We start from the raw sequence: 19,247 nt of genomic DNA on the forward strand, positions 1-19,247 counted from the left end.
GGAAAGGTAAGAGAGTTGGGCCTGTGCAGCTTGGAGAACAGGAGGGCTAGGGTCAGGGTTAGGTAATGATAATTATGTTTAACTACATAGAAGGTAGCCATGTTGAAGGGGGGTCCAACTTGTTAACTACGGCTTTAGAGACAAGGATCAGGAGCGATGGGTTCAAATTACAGGAAAGGTTTCATTTAAATATTAGCATTCTCTGACAGGGAGGGTTGTTTGTAGATGGAATATGCAGCCTCAGTGGGTGGTACAGTCTCCATCGTTGGAAGTTTTTAGGAGGAGACAGGATGAGCGCCTGTCAGGAATGTGCGACTTTAAGGTCTCCAAGAAGGTGGGGGAGAGAACTGGATGGCGCTTTGTGGTCTCTTCCATCTCTCTGTGATTCTGATTATCACACTGCAGATGGGAGCACGCCTGGGTATAGCTTCCCATTTCTGACAGTTGCCTTTGTTAGGGTCCAGGTGTATAAAAAACAGAAGCACGACTCAAATGAGAGAAAGCATGGGGGGGGCACGTGGAGATTCACCCACGTGCTTGCATGAATCAACACATCATTGCTTCATCGCTGACACACGGATGCGATTTTCCGATTCCCTGAATCACACCACCGGGGGAATCTGTGCCCACTGTAAGGCCTTTAGGACGTATTAAACATTTTGGGCTGGAAGAGTTATGGTAAAGCGACTATGTCAAACACACGGCCCAAAGGCTGGAACCAGCTCCCTGTGCTATGCAAAACCTCTTGTGCATATCAAGCAAAGGATGGTCAATTAGGTGCTGAAGAGAGGGGTGTGGGTCCCAGCCAGCAGTAAAATATCTCCAGGGCCTGGCTCTATATTGCATGGCACACATGGCCTGGCCAGACAAGGTGATGTTTATGTTTGATCTCGCTCTTGTAACAAGTTAGCCTGACACCTCTGCAAGTGGGGGGGGGGGGAGATAAAGCAGGTTTGCCAGCCATCAAGTTCAAGGTGTAAATACTGCTACTAGGAAGCTGTTAGGAAGGCCAAAATGTTATGCAGTCACTGCCATGCAAAGGCAATCACAAGTCTGGCATGCCACTCGCTACACTGCTCACTACTCAAAAGCCAAAGAGGGAGAAGAGCTGTCTTTTACACCCCTCTTTCTACTACCCAAAGAAGTCCCAATGTGGCTTTCAAACACTTTTCCCTTCCTCCTCCCACAACAGGCACCCACGAGGTAGGTGGGTCTGAGAGAGCTCTGTGAGAACTGAGACTGGCCCAAGGTTACGCAGCTGGCCACGTGTGGAGGAGTAGGGAATGAAACCCAGTTATCCAGATCAGAGTCCCTCGCTCTTTACTGACTGCACCATGCTTCCGCTCACCCTGGCATGGGGTAGTGGTGACCAGCCATCTATGTGGTACGCCGGGGGGGAGGGGGGGTGGCATATCTGCTTTGAATTAATTCACTAGATGGCTTAGAAAAGCCACTGTTGCCACAACCTATGACTCAATAAGGAGGGATTGCTATAAAGGGGTGCTAGGGCTGGACTCAACCGATGGAATTCCCTACATAAATGGTAAGCGTGTTTAAAAGTCACTGCCATGCTGTCCACAATTTCTCTGACGGTAAGACACTTGAGAATCTGACTGGGTAAACCCTTGGTAGAATGGCATGTTTTTCAAGAAGCACACCAAGGTTCTGCCCTGCAATTCCTGTGATATCTAAAATGTAAGCAGCAGCCTCTGTGGGCTATCAGCAGTGCCTTGAAAATATTTATGCTGCTTCTTGGATTCAAGGACAAACTCCTCAGGGCAGCTGTTTTCACACAGTGGCGCCATGGGAGTGCCTCAGCCACAGAGCTTTCTTCTCCCTGGGCTGATGCTTGGCTTTTGATTCCTCGTACACCGCCTCAGAGAGAGAAATTATTCTATTTGAGTTAAATATAAATATCAGTTTTTGGTGGTGACGGGAAGGGCTGGGGGGAACGATAATTCCTAGTGCTGTTTTATGGATGTTTTGTTGTTTTACTGATGCTTGTTTTTGTGCTGGGAACTGCCCTGAGCCCCTTGGCAGGGAGGGGTGTTATAGAAACCTGATATAGAAGTCTAAATAGATAAATGTCTGGAGAATGGGACTCTGAAACTCACGCAAAGTATACAGCAGTGGTCCCCAACCTGCGGGCCGCAGCCCAGTGCTGGGCCGCTAAGGCCAGGGCGCAGGGCCGCGGTTCCCTCTCCTCTCCCCGCCCCCCCCCCGCAGTAAAAAACTTCCCAGGCCGCAAGCTTGCAGCCCGGGAAGCTTCTTACTGCGGGAGGGGGGGGGAGAGGGAATCAGGGCTACGCCACGCATCGCGCATGCACGTTGCGTGGCCAGAATTTCGACAATTTCGGAATTTTGCCGATTTCGGCAGCGCAGCGCGCATGTGCAGCCTGGGCACGCATGCGCGCTGCGTGGGCGGGGCAGTTGCCCTGCCGGTCCCCAGCCGAAAAAAGGTTGGGGACCACTGGTATACAGCCGTGCCCACATTCTCACCTCAGCCACCTGGTCAAAGGAGGAGTAGCTGAAGAGTTTGGGACTTTCCTGTACAGAAAAGAGACAACTAAGGAAGGGGACATGATAGAAGAGCATAACATTATGCCTGGGGTGGAGCAACTTGACAACGGGACCTTTTTCTCCCTATCCCAAAAGGCTAGAACTTGAAGGCAACCGATGAAGCTAATAGGCAGCAGGTTCAGAATGGATGACGGGAAACACTACTTCACACAGAGAGTGACTAAAATGCAAAATTTGCTACCAGAGGGTGCAGTGATGGCCACAGGAATAAACAGTTTTCAAAGAGAATGAGATAGATTCGTGGCGGATCAGTCTATGAATGGCTACTAGACATGGTGACTGAGGGGAACCTCCATGTTCAGGGGCACAAGACCTCTGACTCCCAGAACTGCGAGGCAACATCAGGGGAAAGCCTCAGCCTCTCTTACTGGCCATCCAGAGGAGTCAATTGTCCACTGCGTGAGACAGGATGTTGGACTAGATGGGCTCTTGGCCTGATCCAGCAGGGCTCTTCTTATGTTCCTATCTTAGTGTGATGGCAATGACAATTTCTTTGCTGTATAAAAGAAGCAGCATTTCAAGTCACGTCGTGTTTCTGCAGACACCACAAACAATTCCCTTGAGAAGGAAAGATGGAAGGAGCCTACGGAAGTCAAGATGGTTCCATAAACAGTTGCCAAATGATTTGAGGAATAAAAAAGAGTCATTTAGGAAATGAAAGGAAGGCCAGTGTTAGAAAAGCTAAAGCTCAATATGAGCTTAGGCTAGCAAGAAATGCTAAACATAGCAAAAAAGGCTTCTGTAGTTATATTTCAAGCAAGAAAAAGAACAGGGACCCCATAGGACCACTGCAAGGACAAGAAAGTGAAATTATAACAGATGATGAAGAGAGGGCTGAACTGCTTAGCTCCTATTTCTCTACGGTCTTCTCTTGTGAGGGAAATAGTGATCAATGTGGCAAAAACATAACACAACACGGGGGACGGGAATGGTGGCCTAGGATCACAGTTGGAGCAGTCCACAAACACCTAGTTTCTTTAAATGAAACTAAGTCTTCTGGGCCAGATGAACTGCATCCAAGGGTACTAAAAGAACTTGCAGACGTAATCTCTGAACCTCTGTCCATTATTTTTGACACTTCTTGGAGAACAGATGAGGTGCCAGATGATTGGAGGTGGGCAAATGTTGTCCCCATCTTCAAGAAAGGGAAGCAGATGAAATAAAACAGTAAGGGCCCCGAGGGCGGGCCCTGTCCGGTATGAGGAAGGGTGCCGATAGGCCCTTTCCCCTGGACTGACAAGCGCCTGCCAATTGGCCCCTTCGATTGTCGGTCCGGCAGTAAGGGACCAATTATGAGCCGCGCACAGCCCCCCTTCCACTCCCCGCACATTCGCCTGGCTGCCTGCCACCATTACCTGCCTCAGATTCCCAAAGGCAGGTTGCAGACTCGCCGCGCACCCAGGACTGGCGCACTGGATCAGGTGGTGGCAGAGCCTGTGGCGGCAGCGGAGCCTGCGGCAGTGGCGGCAGAGCCGCCCGCAGTGGAGCTGCCCGCGGCGGCGGTAGCAGCGGCAGACCACACACATGCTTGGGGTTTGCAGACCAAGACATATGAAGAAAGGTTGGGGGAGCTTGGTCTATTTAGCCTAGAGAGGAGACGACTGAGAGGGGATCTGGTAACCATCTAAAATTATTTAAAAGAGTGCCATATAGAGGATGGAGCAGAGTTGTTCTATCTTGCCCCAGAGGGACAAACCAGAACGAATGGGATGAAATTAATTCAAAAGAAATTCCGTCTTAACATCCAGAAGAAGTTCCTGACAGAGCAGTTTCTCAGTGAAACAGGCTTCCTTGGGAGGTGGTGGGTTCTCCATCTTTGGAGATTTTTAAACACAGACTGGATAGCCATCTGATGGAGAAGCTGATTCTGTGAAGGCTTAAGTGGGTGACAGGTTACAATGGATCAGCGATAGAGTTGTGAGTGTCCTGCATAGTGCAGGGGGTTTGACTAGATGACCCAACTCTTCTCTTCAACCCCTTCCTGTGCCCACAAAGCAAGCTTCAGTCCACAAAGTAAAGGGTTTTTTTTAAGTTAATTGTTTGTTCTGTTGGAGAGATGGTTGGGGTGGGGGGCAAGGTTGCCAGCTCAAGCCTGGCAATTGTCAGGAAAATTGGGACGAGGACATGAGGGGACATTATGCTGGCTGCATCCCTCCATTCTTCCTGGGAAAAACCTGGAAGTGACTCTGGGTAATTAAAGGAACTGCTGGGAACTCTATGGGCCATTCCGCACAGCTGTGAGAAAACTGTGATCAGCACTGTTTGGTCCAGCGCTATTTTTGTAGCATCTTACCGTCATTTCACACCTGACGGTTATCTCCATTTTCATAGCGTTATTGTTCCTTTTCCAGAGTTCCTCACCTGCTTCTGGTTTACAGCCGAGGAGCAATGAGTACGCTACAAACTCCAGCTCAAGCATGCCAATCATTTCTGAAAACCAATCAGTATCGCTCGTGTGTGCAGAGCACAGCGGCAACCCCCCGTTAATTTGTTTAACAGAATTAATCATTGCAACAAATATTCATTCCATCACAGTTTCACACGTAATCTTTAAAAAATCCACTCTTGCTTTTTTCTCCCAATACCTTAATCTCATATCTACACAATGTGAAGGAAATAGGGATGGCAGCCTCCAGGTGGAATTAATCTCCTGCTTCTATAGCTCATCTCCAGACTAGAGGGATTGTTTCCCCTGGGGAAAATGTATGCTTTGGAGAGTTGATTCAGTGACATTCTACCCAACTGAGGTCTCTGCCCTCCCCCAGCAGTTACCTAGCCTTGATCTGGCAACTCCGCCCCCCATCCCCTTCCAGTGGCCAGAGTGGACCTGTCAACCCTGTGGGGGGTGGGGGGACCTGTACTTTCCAGTCATTCATCTCCAGACTAGAGGAATCATTTCCCCTAGCCTGGATCTGGCAACCCCATCCCCTTCCAGCAGTCAGAGGGAACCTGTCAATCCTAGAAGGGATGGGGGGGTGGGGTAACCTGTAGTTTCCAGCCATTCACGAACAAAAAACAAGGGGGGGATAACTGTTCAAAACACCTCTCTAGTGATTGCTTGTGTTATTCTGCACAATATTTTCTCAGCCAATGTGAAAGTTTCCACAAATGTTTGATTGGCGAATGAACACGCCTTCGTTGCTCCTCACCTTTATATGTTAAGGGAAATCAAGGTTGTGTTTTGGTGGAGTTTTATATGGGCTCAAAACAGCACGTGACATGCCAAACACGCAGTCACATAGAGATCACAGGATTTTAGTATGTCGCATCGGGAGAGATTCCGGTGAGACTAGTGAGTATGTGTTGCTATGCCACATTCCCCATTTTCAAAAAAACACTCGCGTCCTGTCCCCGGAAGCTATAGAGGCGGGAGCAAGGGCAGGACATTTTCCTAGCGTAACGAATACTGCTGTTGCCTCCTCACTTTATTTGGACGCTTGCTTGCGGCATCTGTCGGGATTTGTGCCAGGTGAATGCACTTTTCCCGATTACACAGCTATCGCTACAAATTAGCAGATGTAGCGAGTGCAGCACTGAGAGGGGGAGGCTGACGGCGTCGTCTGAATTTAAAGCGTCATGCCAAACATTGGTGAAGAAGGGAGTGAGCCGATTAATCGAGGAGGGAGAGGCTGAACCGTTATCTCATCACATATTTCCTCTGGAACTAGCTTCCTCCAGTTGGTTTTTCTGCCAGCAAGGTTTATTTCTGGTTCAAAACCCGTTTGGGAGAAATGCAGCTAGGGAGAGGGGACAAAAGTGGGAGGAGGGGTTACTTCCTGCTCCAACTCATCCTTTTTTTCCTCCTGCATGACATCAATCGGGAAATGCATCCGTGACCCACATTCTAAGATGTGGAGCTGCTGCTAGCACAGTTAGTTCATCCTTTCCATGGCCATCAAACGGGAATAAAGAAATCCGCTTCTCAAAAGCTAGTAACAAGGCGGCTAAGAAAGGTAGTGGTATCAGCTCTAAGTACCTGATGCCGGGAACAGACGGTCCAAGACGCCTGTTGCCTTCATGGTCTCCTTGGATGCTTCCTGGTGGTATCTGGATGATACACAGTCTTGGCAACGAGATGGTGGGCTAGATAAACCTGGCTCTTTCCAACCTAGCTCGGCTCTTACATTCTTAATCCAGGAGGTGATGGAGAAATCCTGAAAACAAAGGTGAGACAGTTCACAACCCCCTCAAACAAGTAATCTGAGCAGCACATTGCTATCTTTCTGACGGTGCACTGCCATATTTCAGAACTTAGATTTCACGGATATAACAGAGGCAAAAAAATAAATTTCTATTTAGAAGGCAGGTGCCTGGCAGCAAGTGATTCAAGGAAAGTCTCCAGCAGAGTTCTCCTTCAGTATCAGTGTCACCATGTCTCTCAAGAGACCCCCAGTATGGAATGGTTTTGCAGTAATGTGAATAGGCTGCTAAGTAATTATGGGTGAGTCGGCACATCTGCCATTTTGCAGGCAGCACTTGACACTGACGGTAAGGCCACACTTCTCACCTCTGTCTTCAACACCCTAGCAATATGAAATACTTCCAAACAGTCCTTGGGGTCTTTACCACAAGAGTCATGCGGATGCTAACAAAGTAATCATTTGGAAAACATCTGCTGGTTTGAGGGACAATCCCAAACAGGTCCACTGTGCTTAATCAAAACGACAGTGTCATGTGAATTTCAACCAGGATGTATTGATGAGACTGTTAGCCTGATCAGGTTTAATACTAAATTTACAGAGTCAAGATTCAAATAAGGGGCGGTCAAGCTAGCAGGGGCTCATGGGAATTATAGTCCATGGACATCTAGGTGTAAACTGCATGGAGCTTTTATTCCAATCCCAGATCGATTCAGTACCTGCCCTCTACACAGAATGCGATTTCCGTTTGGATTTGGGGCGATTTAAAATTTCCTTCTGCAGCAAGAGGGATTGATCCGGAGTGACCCTACCTTTATTGTGCAATATCTTAGAGTGCTTTTAAGCCTCAATATTTAAAGGCTGTTTTGAATCTGGGCTCTCCTCCGTGGTAGAGGACCCGTGATTGGCCACAGGTGGTCATGTGACAAACTTGCCTTAAAGGAGAAGCCCCTAATTTCTCTCAACTTCTGTCGGTCCTGGATTTTTTCTTCCTTCTCTGCCTTTTTCGATCCCCCCCCTCCAAGAAAAGAAAGAGGCTTGGCTCCCCTCCCCCTTTTTTTGAACTACCCTAACCACGTGCAGAACACTTTCCTGTTTCAATGGGGGGGGGGGAGAGGAAGATCCGAGTTCAAAGCGATCTGAATTCAACAGGATTGACAATGGAATAAACAAAGTAAGTGCAGATTCTGCCCTAGAGAGCCACAGTTTGGCCACTCCTGAAAGAAGGCATCAATTCTCAAAGTCGGGGGATTATGGTCAGTGGCCAGGGCTTCCAGGCTCGGGGGAGACACCTCCCCAACTTTGCTTCCATGGCCTGCTGCCATTGGGCTGAGCAGCAGGAAAAAGTTGCCTAGCAAAATGAGGGGAGGATTAGCACAACTAGCATGATGGCACTGTTTCTGGTGCAACCTGAGAATGATGTCATCACACAAGGTGATATTCTAGTTGTTGCCCAAAACTCTGTTGTTGTTGTTTTTAAATTTGTTATTAATACAGAAAAAGTTACATACAAATTGCAGAACAACAAATACATACAGGGAGAAAAATAGTAAGAAAGAAAAAAAGAAAAGAAAAATAAGTATCATGTATTTTTAAAAAGACTTCTAGCTCTATTTATTTAAAAAAACTTAACCTTTTTTGCCCATATATATACACCTTTGTTGTATCACAATATCAAATATCTCCAGTTATTCTATGAAATATAGAGCCATCCTTAATATTTATAATCATCTTTTCCATTGCTTCCATTCAACGTCAAAGTCTGAGGTATATTTGTCTTCTGCATTGATAGTTAATTTTGCAAAACTGGCTAACCATCACTTTACATTGCCATTCATGAACTGTGCGTATTTCTTCTGACTTCCATTTTCTTGCCCATATAATTCTCGCTGCAACAGAGAGGTATCCAAAAAATTTTCCTAGCTCAATTTTTAAAGAATCCTCTAAAATGCCTAATAATTAGGCTTCTAGTTTAAATCTAATCTTTTTCCCTAAAGTTTTTGAAATTTCCTCATGAATTCCCCTCCAAAATTGTTTCGCTTTCTGACAAGTCCACCATTGGTGATAAAACGTACCTGGCTCTTCATGGCATTTCCAGCATCTATTGTTGCCTAACTCAAAACTCTGTTGTTAAACCACAGAGTTTGGGGCAAATACTACAGTGTCACCCTGGTGTACTGATATAATTTCTGGGTCATGTGGGAAGTTACATCAGTACCAAGATGCGAAGGTCTGCTTTGAAAGAAGTGTAATTCCCCACTTCCCTAGAAGGCAACTAGTGCTGAAAACTAATCCTGAGTTGCCTTGAATAAATCTTTGTTGGTCTTAAAGGTGCCACTGGACTCTGATTTTGCTACCCACTTGAATCTAACTTGAGAGGAAATGAAGCTACCATGAAAGCCAGCCTGGAAAAGGGTTCAGAAGATGGGTGCAGTTGTTAGATTCAAGCTCCCTGCATATAAAGCAAATTGTCTGCTTATTATGCATATCTGGCATGTTGTTAACTAGTGCTTTGCATCTCATGCTGGAAAGCAGTATCAAGTTACAGCTGTAGGGCAGGGTGGCCAAACTGTGGCGTTCCAGTGGTCCACAGACTACAGTCCACAGTCCACAGACTACTACCTGGTAGCCTTAAAGGCCAAACTATCCCTGCTTTGTTTTATATCGTATCCTGTTTCTATTGCGCTGTTCTCTTATGCTCCTTTCTGTAATTACACAGTTTCACCACACTGTTCTCTATTCTTGTAATCCTGTTTTCCCGTCTGTGTTATGCTGTGGTTTTAGTGCATCGTCCTCCAATTTTGCTAATTGTTTGTATGAAACCGTTCTTAACACATTGTTTTTAGTTGGGATCCTCCTTGGATCTCAGCAAGAAATATGAGCTCTCTCCATTTTGCTTAAGTGTGGCTGAGCAAGCGGCACTAAAAAGAGCTTTTCTGATTTGGGAAGAGAATCTAAAATGACATTTCAAATAGCATGAAAGATATGTTGTCCCCTTAAATTTCTGTTCTGGACACCACATTATAGCAAAACCAATTTATCAGATAGCAGAAGACATATTTCAATACATCACCATGCAACTCGATGTGAAAAAGTAGATACAGATAGAATTTTCTTTGTATGTTACTGCCATCTGCTGCATTTTGCAAATATAAACCTTTTGCATTATTTAAGACAGGAGAAAAAAGATCCTTAAAAGAAAAAAAAAATTAATTCCAACATATTCTGTTTGCTTAACATGGTAAGCATTAATTTGCCCTGCTTCATTTGCAGCAAGATTTCAACACGTTTTCTTTCTTGATCTTGCAAGCAAACGCAAGCTAATCCAATACCTTTGTGAGTTGCCTGTGTAAAATATAAATCATGACAATCTACTTCCTCCCTTTGACTTCTTTGTTCAAAAATTATTGTCTGACTGTATAGATGCATGTTCTAAGAGCTAACACTGAAGCTCACTGAACACCTTTACAAAAGGTATGAAAGGGATCAGTTACTGGTTTGCTGATTTAACACCCACAGCTAACCTGAACCAGTCTTGTCTGTAGTTCTAGTTCATAGTCTGAACTGGAGATCAGAAACATATGTAACTGCGACAGGTCACTTTAGCTGCAGTAAGCCAATGCTTGCTCATTTAACAACCATCTGGCACACCCTTTGAACAAGCAATGCGGTTGCGGACTCTACGGATTCTTTCTTTTGTCTGAAACTTGGTTCTCCACTATTACAACAGGCAGAAAGATAGATCAAATTGTGGCAGATTTCAATTTTACTTTGATTGCACTAGTAAGGGTAATGGGTGATATCCAACTATAGACCTGGGGGCCGTTCCTCTGGAAAAAAGGAGCTTTCTTCTGTTGGTGGAAGGGCCATTTAATTTTGGTAGGACACGAAGACAATAATGGTTGTTGTATTTGTGGTTCTGCCGAGGACCAATCTTCAGGTCCGAGGCAGGATAGAGTGGGCAATGTAACTGACCAATACGCTGCTAGATCCCATCTGCAGGATCCAGTCAGTTTAAACCAAAATTGACCAATAGCATGCCCTGGCAGGAAGATCCACTGTATGTGATTGTATCTCAAGAGGTTTCTCGATTCAGCTTTGTCTCTTGTACCACCATGCTGAGATGCTAATAAAGAGCTGATAGAACTCCAGTGGTCCTGGCTTCCTTCGAACCCACAGATTTAACAATTATCATCATCTGCCTTCTGAATGCTGTCTGTTTGGTCAGTGTAAGTAACACCTTCTTTCCACCTATCTGCCTAAATCACTTTGTGTCTTCTTCTGCAGAATACAAGCAATTGTACTCTGACAGCCCATCGGATAGCATATGTATGTCTGAAGATTCCAGTTCCCCAAAGGATGTGATTTCGAGCTCCATGCACACCTGGGATCTCAGTAAAAGTTGTGGCATATGAAGCTCCGTAAGCACCCATCGCCAAATACCCACTTCTTCCATTGCCACCAGCAACAGCAACCCAGGGGGGCCATGCATAAAGAGTCTTCCTGATAGAACAGGCTATATATTCAGTTAAAAAGTCATTCTCATAAAGAGAACGTATTTGAAGAAAGCTAATGAATCTATTTAAATACAGAGAACCTCTTGGAAGTATTAAATACACACACACTTGGAAGTATTAATTACATAAACATTAATAACTGGACTAATAACTGGACTCAAGAAGCTGTCAAGGTATGAGTCAGCCTTTCTTAACTATTTTACCATTGAGAAACCCCTGAAACATTCTTCACGCTTTGAGAAACCCCAGAAGTGATGCAGAACATGGTTGGGAAACATAGCTGTGTACACACTCACTCAAACCCCTCCCCTCCCCAACAACCTCCCAGCCCATGATTGGTCATTTTGGGAGAATGGGAGGTTCGACACCACCATATAAAAGGCACAAGGATCTTCACTGTGTGACTGGAGGTAAGCCACGGCAGCCATTTTGTGGCTGGCAGCCCCTCCTGCAGCAGCCATTTTGAGTCTGCACTCATCATTCTATGTCAGAATTCCAAAGGTGCCCACCAGCTCTAAAAGGTTGGGGACTCCTGCCCTAACTGCTGTATTGTGCTGGCTCTTGTGAGATGCACATCATCCGTCATGTCGATGCGTTCATTTCCCACAATCCTGCTGCCTCCTCGAAAATGTCAGAAACGAGTGGTTCCCACATGCAAATACTTAAGCCAAATCTGCTAACCAGTTGCTTCACTGCATACACACGCACAGCATTCCTACACTGCAATCACCTGTGATCACTTTTTTGTAAAATAGGCAACCTAATATTTTTAGGCTTATCGCTTTTGTGCATGTGTGTAAAAAGGAGGTAACTGAATGTGATGACCACATAAACAACTAAATATAAAGAGCATGCTTTACATGTCTCCCTTTGTGAAATTAACTGCATGACAAAATCAGTCACTCGTCTGGGTCCAGTTCTGGAGACTCAAGGCGAGGATTCCCTACTTTCCTGAGCTGCCTGTGGACATGTTTGGAAAATCTATTTTCTACTTTTCTACTCCCCAATGGAGCCCTTAGGAAGATTCCAATGTTCACCTCTTTGCCCTTTCATCTTTACACCGCTCCGTGGGAGCGGTATAAATAAAGCAGTAAGGGGTGCAGGGGAGGGCTCGGTCCGGGATGGGGGAGGCCAACGATTGGCCTCTTGCCCCCGGACTGATGAGTCGGGAGCATAAAGCACCTCCTGACCCGCCCACTCCCCAAGCTGCACCGACTTCTGCCGACAGCCACCATTATGGGGCTGCCCGCTGACAAGGCAGGTAGGCACCCACCCTTCTCAACCCTACCCTCTTCCCCCCCCTGCCCATCGCCACTCAACCCCACACTCTGCCGCGGCCACCACTTCCCTGCCCCCAAACACCCAGCCACCCACCCTTCTCAACCCCCAACTCTACCCCCCTCGCCACTCAACCCTGCGCTCCACAGCCGCCGCTTCCCCGCCCCAAACCCTCAGCCAGCCACCCTTCTCAACCCCCAACTCTTCCCCCTGGCCCCCCTCCCCACTCAACCCCGCGCTCCGCCGTTTCCCCGCCCCCAAACACCCAGCCATCCACCCTTCTCAACCCCCAACTCTTCCCCCTTGCACCCCCTCGCGACTCCTCCCCTGCCCCGCGGAACCTTTCCCCCCTTCCTTTCACCCCTGCCCCATCCCCTTTCATGGCACCTACCTGCCTGCCTGCCTGCCTGCCTGCCTCCCAGAATTCAATCCTTCCTTCCTTCCTTCCTTCCTTCCTTCCTTCCTTCCTTCCTTCCTTCCTTCCTTCCTTCCTTCCTTCCTCAATTTCTCTCTCCTTTCTGCCTCTCTCTCTCTGCCTCTTTCTCCCTCTCACTTGCTCTTCCTGTCTTCCTGTCTTCCTGTCTTCCTTCCTTCCTTCCTTCCACCCACCCACCCACCCCACTAGTGCCTGCTGTATTTTTTGTACAGTAGGCTTAATTTCTAGTTATAACAATGACCCCGGGTTCCCAGACCTCAATTGAGGACTGGGGTTCTCCCAGTTTGGCTCTTAACCCCCATTTGAGAGGTTTAAGAAACCAGGGGGAATCTCCCCATAAAAAAACAGGCAAGAAACTTGAAAAAACACGATGTTTCTACATTATCTGGAAGTGCTGCAGAGACGTTGGTGACTGGGGGGGGGGCTGTGTTTTTTGGGCAAACCTCTATAGCAGGAGTAGTCAAACTGCGGCCCTCCAGATGTCCATGGACCACAGTTCCCAGAAGCCCCTGCCAGCATATGCTGGCAGGGGCTTCTGGGAATCATAGTCCATGGACATCTGGAGTGCCGCAGTTTGACTACCCCTGCTCTATGGTAAGAAACTAAGTCTACCACAGAGTTTTTTCTCAAAAACCATTGACATCACTTCCGGGTGACGTAGAAACGACCCTTTTTTTCAGCCTTATTTCCTTCCCACTTCCAGTAAATTCCGCCATCCCCTCCTGGCTGGTCTGCCGGACCTGGCAACCCAACCTGTGTGGCAGACTAGGCTGAAAGTGCGTGACCGGACAAAGGTCACCCAGAGAGCTTCAGTGGCAACATGGGGAATCTAACCTGCACCACCACACTGAGCACCACTTTAAAATGGCTACCATGGGGGATGAAGAACAGCTAAACAGGAAAGGGTACCATGGAGTAGGGTTGCCAGCCCTTAACCCCCCCCCCCCCCCCGCTGCCTGAATTCAACCTCATAGTATTCCTGTCAAACCAACCACCAACCTCCTTAAAGTCCTGGCACTCACTGGGATGTTGGTCAAAGCAATTTAGGTATCCTCTTTTCCGTCTATGATCCTTTTCAAGTTAGATTTGTGTCCAATGGCATCTTAGAGACCAACAAGTTTTGGGGATCTCTTTCAAGAGTCAAAGACCCCTTATTTTTTTCTCTTACCACAGAAATAAAGATTAATGATAAGCCTATAATTCAAGACAGCTTTGTGACAGGAGCTTCTGCGATCAACGGTACAGAATGTCGGGCGCTCTGAAAATTCAAATATGTCTCCACAGCAACGAACTGTCAGATAGGTAGGCTGGAGGAACCAGTTATATTTTTTATTATTATAAAATCTCTTTCACTCTCTATCTCTCTCTCTTCCTCTGTGTCTGTCTGTCTTTCAGAAGAAGAAAGCTTGTGCCTTACTGGTGGAAGAAACCAGAGCAGTACATCACAACTCTGTACTGTTCAATCTTCTTGTTCCCTTTCAAAATAAGAAAGGAGAGAGGCTCAAAACTGTGTCCCAGTTTTACTACAGCAAATGCATCCCAGTTTTACTACCACAACATGAATCTTACACAGCACTTATCTGCATCAAATGGCTTCCTACACAAACACTTGGGGAGTGGGGGAGAGCTGCCATAAAATTTGTAAGCGTCTGAAAGCAACTTACCACCTGACGGGGCCACGTGAAACATCTCCAGAACATTTCCAGAAGCCTTTTGGCCATCGTGTAGAACACCTGAAGCAATCTTTAGCTCCAGTTTAGAGGAGTAAGGCTGTTCCCTGTGACGGACTGAGATTCAGTTCTCCTTTCCTTCCAAGCCCGCTCTCCATTTCTATCAACCCCATCTTTATTTTTTCCAAGAACAAATCCCTCAGGCCCACTAGTTACATCCTGGTCTCCAGAGCTCCATCTGTTGTACTGACACCCCGGTCAGTTCAACTGACTCAGACTGCTGATCTCATAGCTGACTTCATAATAGAGTTGACAGGTTGCCTCTGGCCACCGGCAGGAGAGGGGGAGGGGGTGGGCTGGGTTGCTCCACCCAGGTGAGGAAACTGCTGGAGATTTGGGGATGGAGCTCGGGGAGGACAGGGAGCTCAGTGGGGTACAGGGCCAGAGAGCCCACCAAACAAAACATCCCTTTTCTCCAGAAAAACGGATTTCTTTAGTCCAGAGACTTCTTGAGATCAGCCAGAAAACTGCACTCTGCTCTGCTCTGGGTTTGCATTTTGCAGAATAGGCAGGCCGGGTTGCTGCACTTTTATTGGGAGAGTGGTACTCTGAAATTCGGCAAATGATGGGCTTTTTTCACATCTCTACAAAGATACGGTGAAGGCAGCATCATCTGATGCATTTCAGCCTGTTATATTGGTATTAAAGAATCAAATCAAAGAGACCAGTCACCCAAATATCCAGGGAAAGAAATTGAAAGCTGACAATGTGTTAAAGGCCTTTGTGGTCAAAGTATAAAAGTCCAATGTGGTCCAATGTGGTCAAAGTCAGTGAGAAAAGTCATAAGGGAAAGAAGAGAGGCAATAAAGACTATGGTGGTATCACAATGTTAACTATAATCCGTATAGACAATAATATCTTCAGAAGCCCTGCTGGGTAAGAACCCTCCACCCACTTTCTAAAAATACTTGGTGGGCACCATTAATAACAACATAATAATTATTTGTATAGCCTGCCCTTCCTGGTTGGCTCAGGACGGACTTAGCCCCTTCTTTAGCCCATGTGCTGTTATTCAGTGCCTGAGTTACTGTGAAACAGTGCTGTACACCTTTTAAAGTCTACTATGATCAAGGGGCTTAGACAGGTGCAACTTAGAGATAAAATAACTGCTCCATTTTTGCCTGCTCTGTTAGGTCATTCAGCAGGCAACCCAGTTATCATTTTGTCTTGCTGGAGATGAGAAAGCTTTTTTTAAGTAAGGCTAGATCCTTAGACAGCAACAGAACACAGGATGATCTTGATAGGCTCAAGAAGTGGGCTAACCTGAATAAAACGAAGTTCAATAGGGACAAATGTAAAGTTCTGCATTTCGGTAGGAAAAACCAAATACACCAATATAAGATGGGGGAGACTTGTCTTGGCAGTAACATGTGCGAAAAGGATCTAGGAGTCTTAGTAGACCATACATTGAACATGAGTCAGCAGTGTGACTCGGTGGCTAAAAAGGTAAATGGGATTTTTGTGTAAAGTTCTGCATCTGGGTCAGAAAAATGAAAAGCATGCCTACTGGATAGGGGATACGATCTTGGTAACACTGTGTGTGAACGAGACCTTGGGGTACTTGTGGATTATAAGCTAAACATGAGCAGGCAGTGTGATGCAGCAGTAAAAAAGGCAAATGCCATTTTGTTCTGTATCAACAGGGGCATCACATCAAAATCACAAGATGTCATAGTCCCATTGTATAAGGCACTGGTCAGACCACACCTGGAGTACTGTGTGCAGTTCTGGAGGCCTCACTTCAAGAAGGACATCGATAAAATTGAAAGGGTACAGAGGAGAGCGACGAAGATGATCTGGAGCCAAGGGACCAAGCCCTATGAAGATAGGTTAAGGGACTTGGGAATGTTCAGCCTGGAGAAAAGGAGGTTGAGAGGGGACATGATAGCGCTCTTTAAGTATTTGAAAGGTTGTCACTTGGAGGAGGGCAGGATGTTGTTTCCGTTGGCTGCAGAGGACAGGGTGCCATATGGAGGATGGAGCAGAATTGTTCTCTCTTGCCTCAGAGGGACAGACCAGAATGAATGGGATGAAATTAATTCAAAAGAAATTCCATCTAAACATCCGGAAGAAGTTCCTGACAGAGCGGTTTCTCAGTGGAACAGGCTTCCTCGGGAGGTAGTTTCTTTGGAAATTTTTAAACAGAGGCTAGATAGCCATTTGACAGAGAGGCTGATTCGGTGAAGGCAAAGGGGTGGCAAAGCAATTGGGATGTGAGTGTCCAGCATAGTGCAGGGGGTTGGATTAGATGACCCATGAGGTCCCTTCCAACTCTACGATTCTATGATTCTATCTTAGATGAGAAAAAAGAGGTATCAAGGAAATAAATATATAGTATATATAATGAAAAGGATGATGGCATTTTGCAAAGCAAACCTGTACAACTGCTATGTCTTACTGTTTTAATGGCTGTACAGTTCTTTTAAAACTGGAAAAACAAAAAGATCCATGTTTGAGCACAGTGGCACCTTGAGGCTAAGAAAATTTAATTCTGAGTATCAGCTTTTGTGTGCATGGGACCTAGAATCAAACTCTGTTGGCCTTCAAGGTACCACTGGACTCAAACACTGCTGGCCTGCAAGGTACATTCAAGGGACCAGTGGTCTCAAACCTGGTTCTGCTGCTTCAAACCGACAGGGCACCCCACCAGCATGGTGTAGTGGTTAAGAGTGGCAGCTTCTAATGTGATGAGCCAGGTTGGATTCCTCGCTCCTCCACATGCAGCCAGCTGGAGGACCTTGGGCTTGTCACAGTCCTGTTACAGCTGTTCTCATGGAACAGTTTTCTCAAGAGCTCTCTCTGCCCCACCTACCTTGCAGGTTGTCTGTTGTGGGGAGAGGAGGGGAAGTTGCTTGGAAGCCGCTTTGAGATTCCTTCCTACTGTGAAAAGTGGAGAATAACTCCCGCCCCCCCAGTCTTCTCTCTCCTTTTCTAAAAACAAAAACTTTCTTTCTTTTCCTCCCTAGGCTTTTCCAGGGGCATTCTCCGTTCCTAATCGAAGCCGATCCATGATCCTCTCTTGCACAAAAGTCGATATTGATGCCAGTTGGGGATCTACTACGACTATCTTTAAAGGTCAGAATAAGCTTTAAAGCGGTTCAAGTTCATCCCCCCCCCGTCTGCAACTCAATGCCAGTTCTAAGCAAGAAGGGCTTTCGGCTGGAGGAAGGCATGAACGTGGTTCTTGCATTGACTTCAGTTAGGAAGCCCAAAAATTCAACAGGCAGAGAGGGAGCGCTTGCCCATTCTGCACACCTCCTCCTGCTCTGCACAAGGAAACCCACCTGCAAAAGCACGCTGGAAGCGCCTGGAGGGAGCCCGGGGGGGGGGGGAGAGAGAGAGAGATTACCTGCGCAAGACTGCAGCCATCGCGCCGACCTGGCCGGCCATCCCCCTGCCGCGGGCCTTCAGGCGTGAATGGGTTAATACATTCCCGGCCGCGTGATGGGCCCACACCCTCGATTGGACCAGAGGCCCCGTATATTTGCATAGGCCTTACCCATAATGCAACACCACCAATTTTTTTCCCTCAAAGGGAGAGTGAAACGGACAAGCGATTGTATTTTTATAAAGATGCTATGAATGTCATACTATGTGATGCTATCAATGTCATGACCGATGTCTGTTACATTGGTGCCCTGGTTTGAATCGAAAACCATTACCATAACTTGAAAATTCAGAAATATTTAAATGATATATAATGTGTAATCCAACATCTTTCTTTGGCTGGTCCGAATGCAGTGGTATTTATAATTAATTGATCACAGTCAGTTACAGGTTTCTTTGTTCTTTCTCCACTCCCACTGCTTTACTTGACTAGTCTTTTGCTTTCAACTTTATTAAGTCCCTACAAAATAGTATAAAGCAACACCCCACACGGATTTCTTTCTTTCTTTCTTCCTTTCTTATTTCTCTTAGTGTATATTTTACTCTCAGTGGGAACTCAAAGCAGCACCATTCTCCATTTTATCCTCACAACTACCCTGTGAGGTAGGCTAGGCTGATTGTGGATGACTGGCCCAAGGCCACCCAGCCAGCTTCCACTTAAATGAAGAGCAGAAATATAGCTGGCATTTGATGCACCCACCATCTATATACCGCTCTCCCCTAAGCCTCAGGGTGGCTCTCATCCTTTAACCGCTCCACGGAAGCGGTATAAGTAAAACAGAAAAGGGTGTTGGGGTGGGCCGAGTCCAGGGTCGAAACTCCAGATTGGCCCCGGAGACGGGAGCCGTGCAGAGACTTCCGACTCCAGGCCCACCCCGCCGCACACACAGGTGAGCTGGCCAATCGGCGGCCATGGCGCTGGCCTGGGGAGCCGTCCTGCGGGCCTTGGAGCAGGCCCGCTGCATCAGGGACGCGGCAGGCCTGCTCCAAGCCCCGTACTGAAGAAGGGAGATCACCGGGGAGGGGGGCGGGCGAGCAGGTGCCCAGGGGGAACCCAGCGCCACCACCATGACTGGCAGGCGGCAGGCGCCGACAGATGCCAGGCGTAGGCAGGCGGTTGCTTGCCAGGGCTGCTCGACTCAGCAGCGGGATTGCTGGGGGGCGGCTAGGCCAGGGGAGG

At 47.0% G+C, this 19,247-nt stretch overlaps 1 protein-coding gene across 6 annotated transcripts in view; it reads right to left on the reverse strand.

Moving 5' to 3' along the window:
• EZH2 (enhancer of zeste 2 polycomb repressive complex 2 subunit) overlaps positions 1–18,125 on the reverse strand; it is a 78,930-nt gene extending 60,805 nt beyond the window's left edge. For 3 of the 6 annotated variants that reach the window (XM_077303705.1, XM_077303708.1, XM_077303704.1), the window contains exons 1-2: positions 14,615–14,881; positions 6,557–6,734 (exon numbers count right to left, since the gene is read on the reverse strand). In XM_077303705.1, coding sequence (XP_077159820.1) covers positions 6,557–6,734; positions 14,615–14,671 — 235 coding nt within the window. In that variant the 5' untranslated portion in view covers positions 14,672–14,881. Of the gene's footprint in view, positions 1–6,556; positions 6,735–14,614; positions 14,883–18,029 lie in introns of those variants that run through there. The other 3 variants (XM_077303710.1, XM_077303709.1, XM_077303706.1) reach the window with 3 other exon arrangements.
• Positions 18,126–19,247: the final 1,122 nt, after the last annotated feature.

The sequence above is a fragment of the Paroedura picta genome, chromosome 11, assembly GCF_049243985.1.
Source record: "Paroedura picta isolate Pp20150507F chromosome 11, Ppicta_v3.0, whole genome shotgun sequence".
Classification (NCBI taxonomy): Eukaryota; Metazoa; Chordata; class Lepidosauria; order Squamata; family Gekkonidae; genus Paroedura; species Paroedura picta.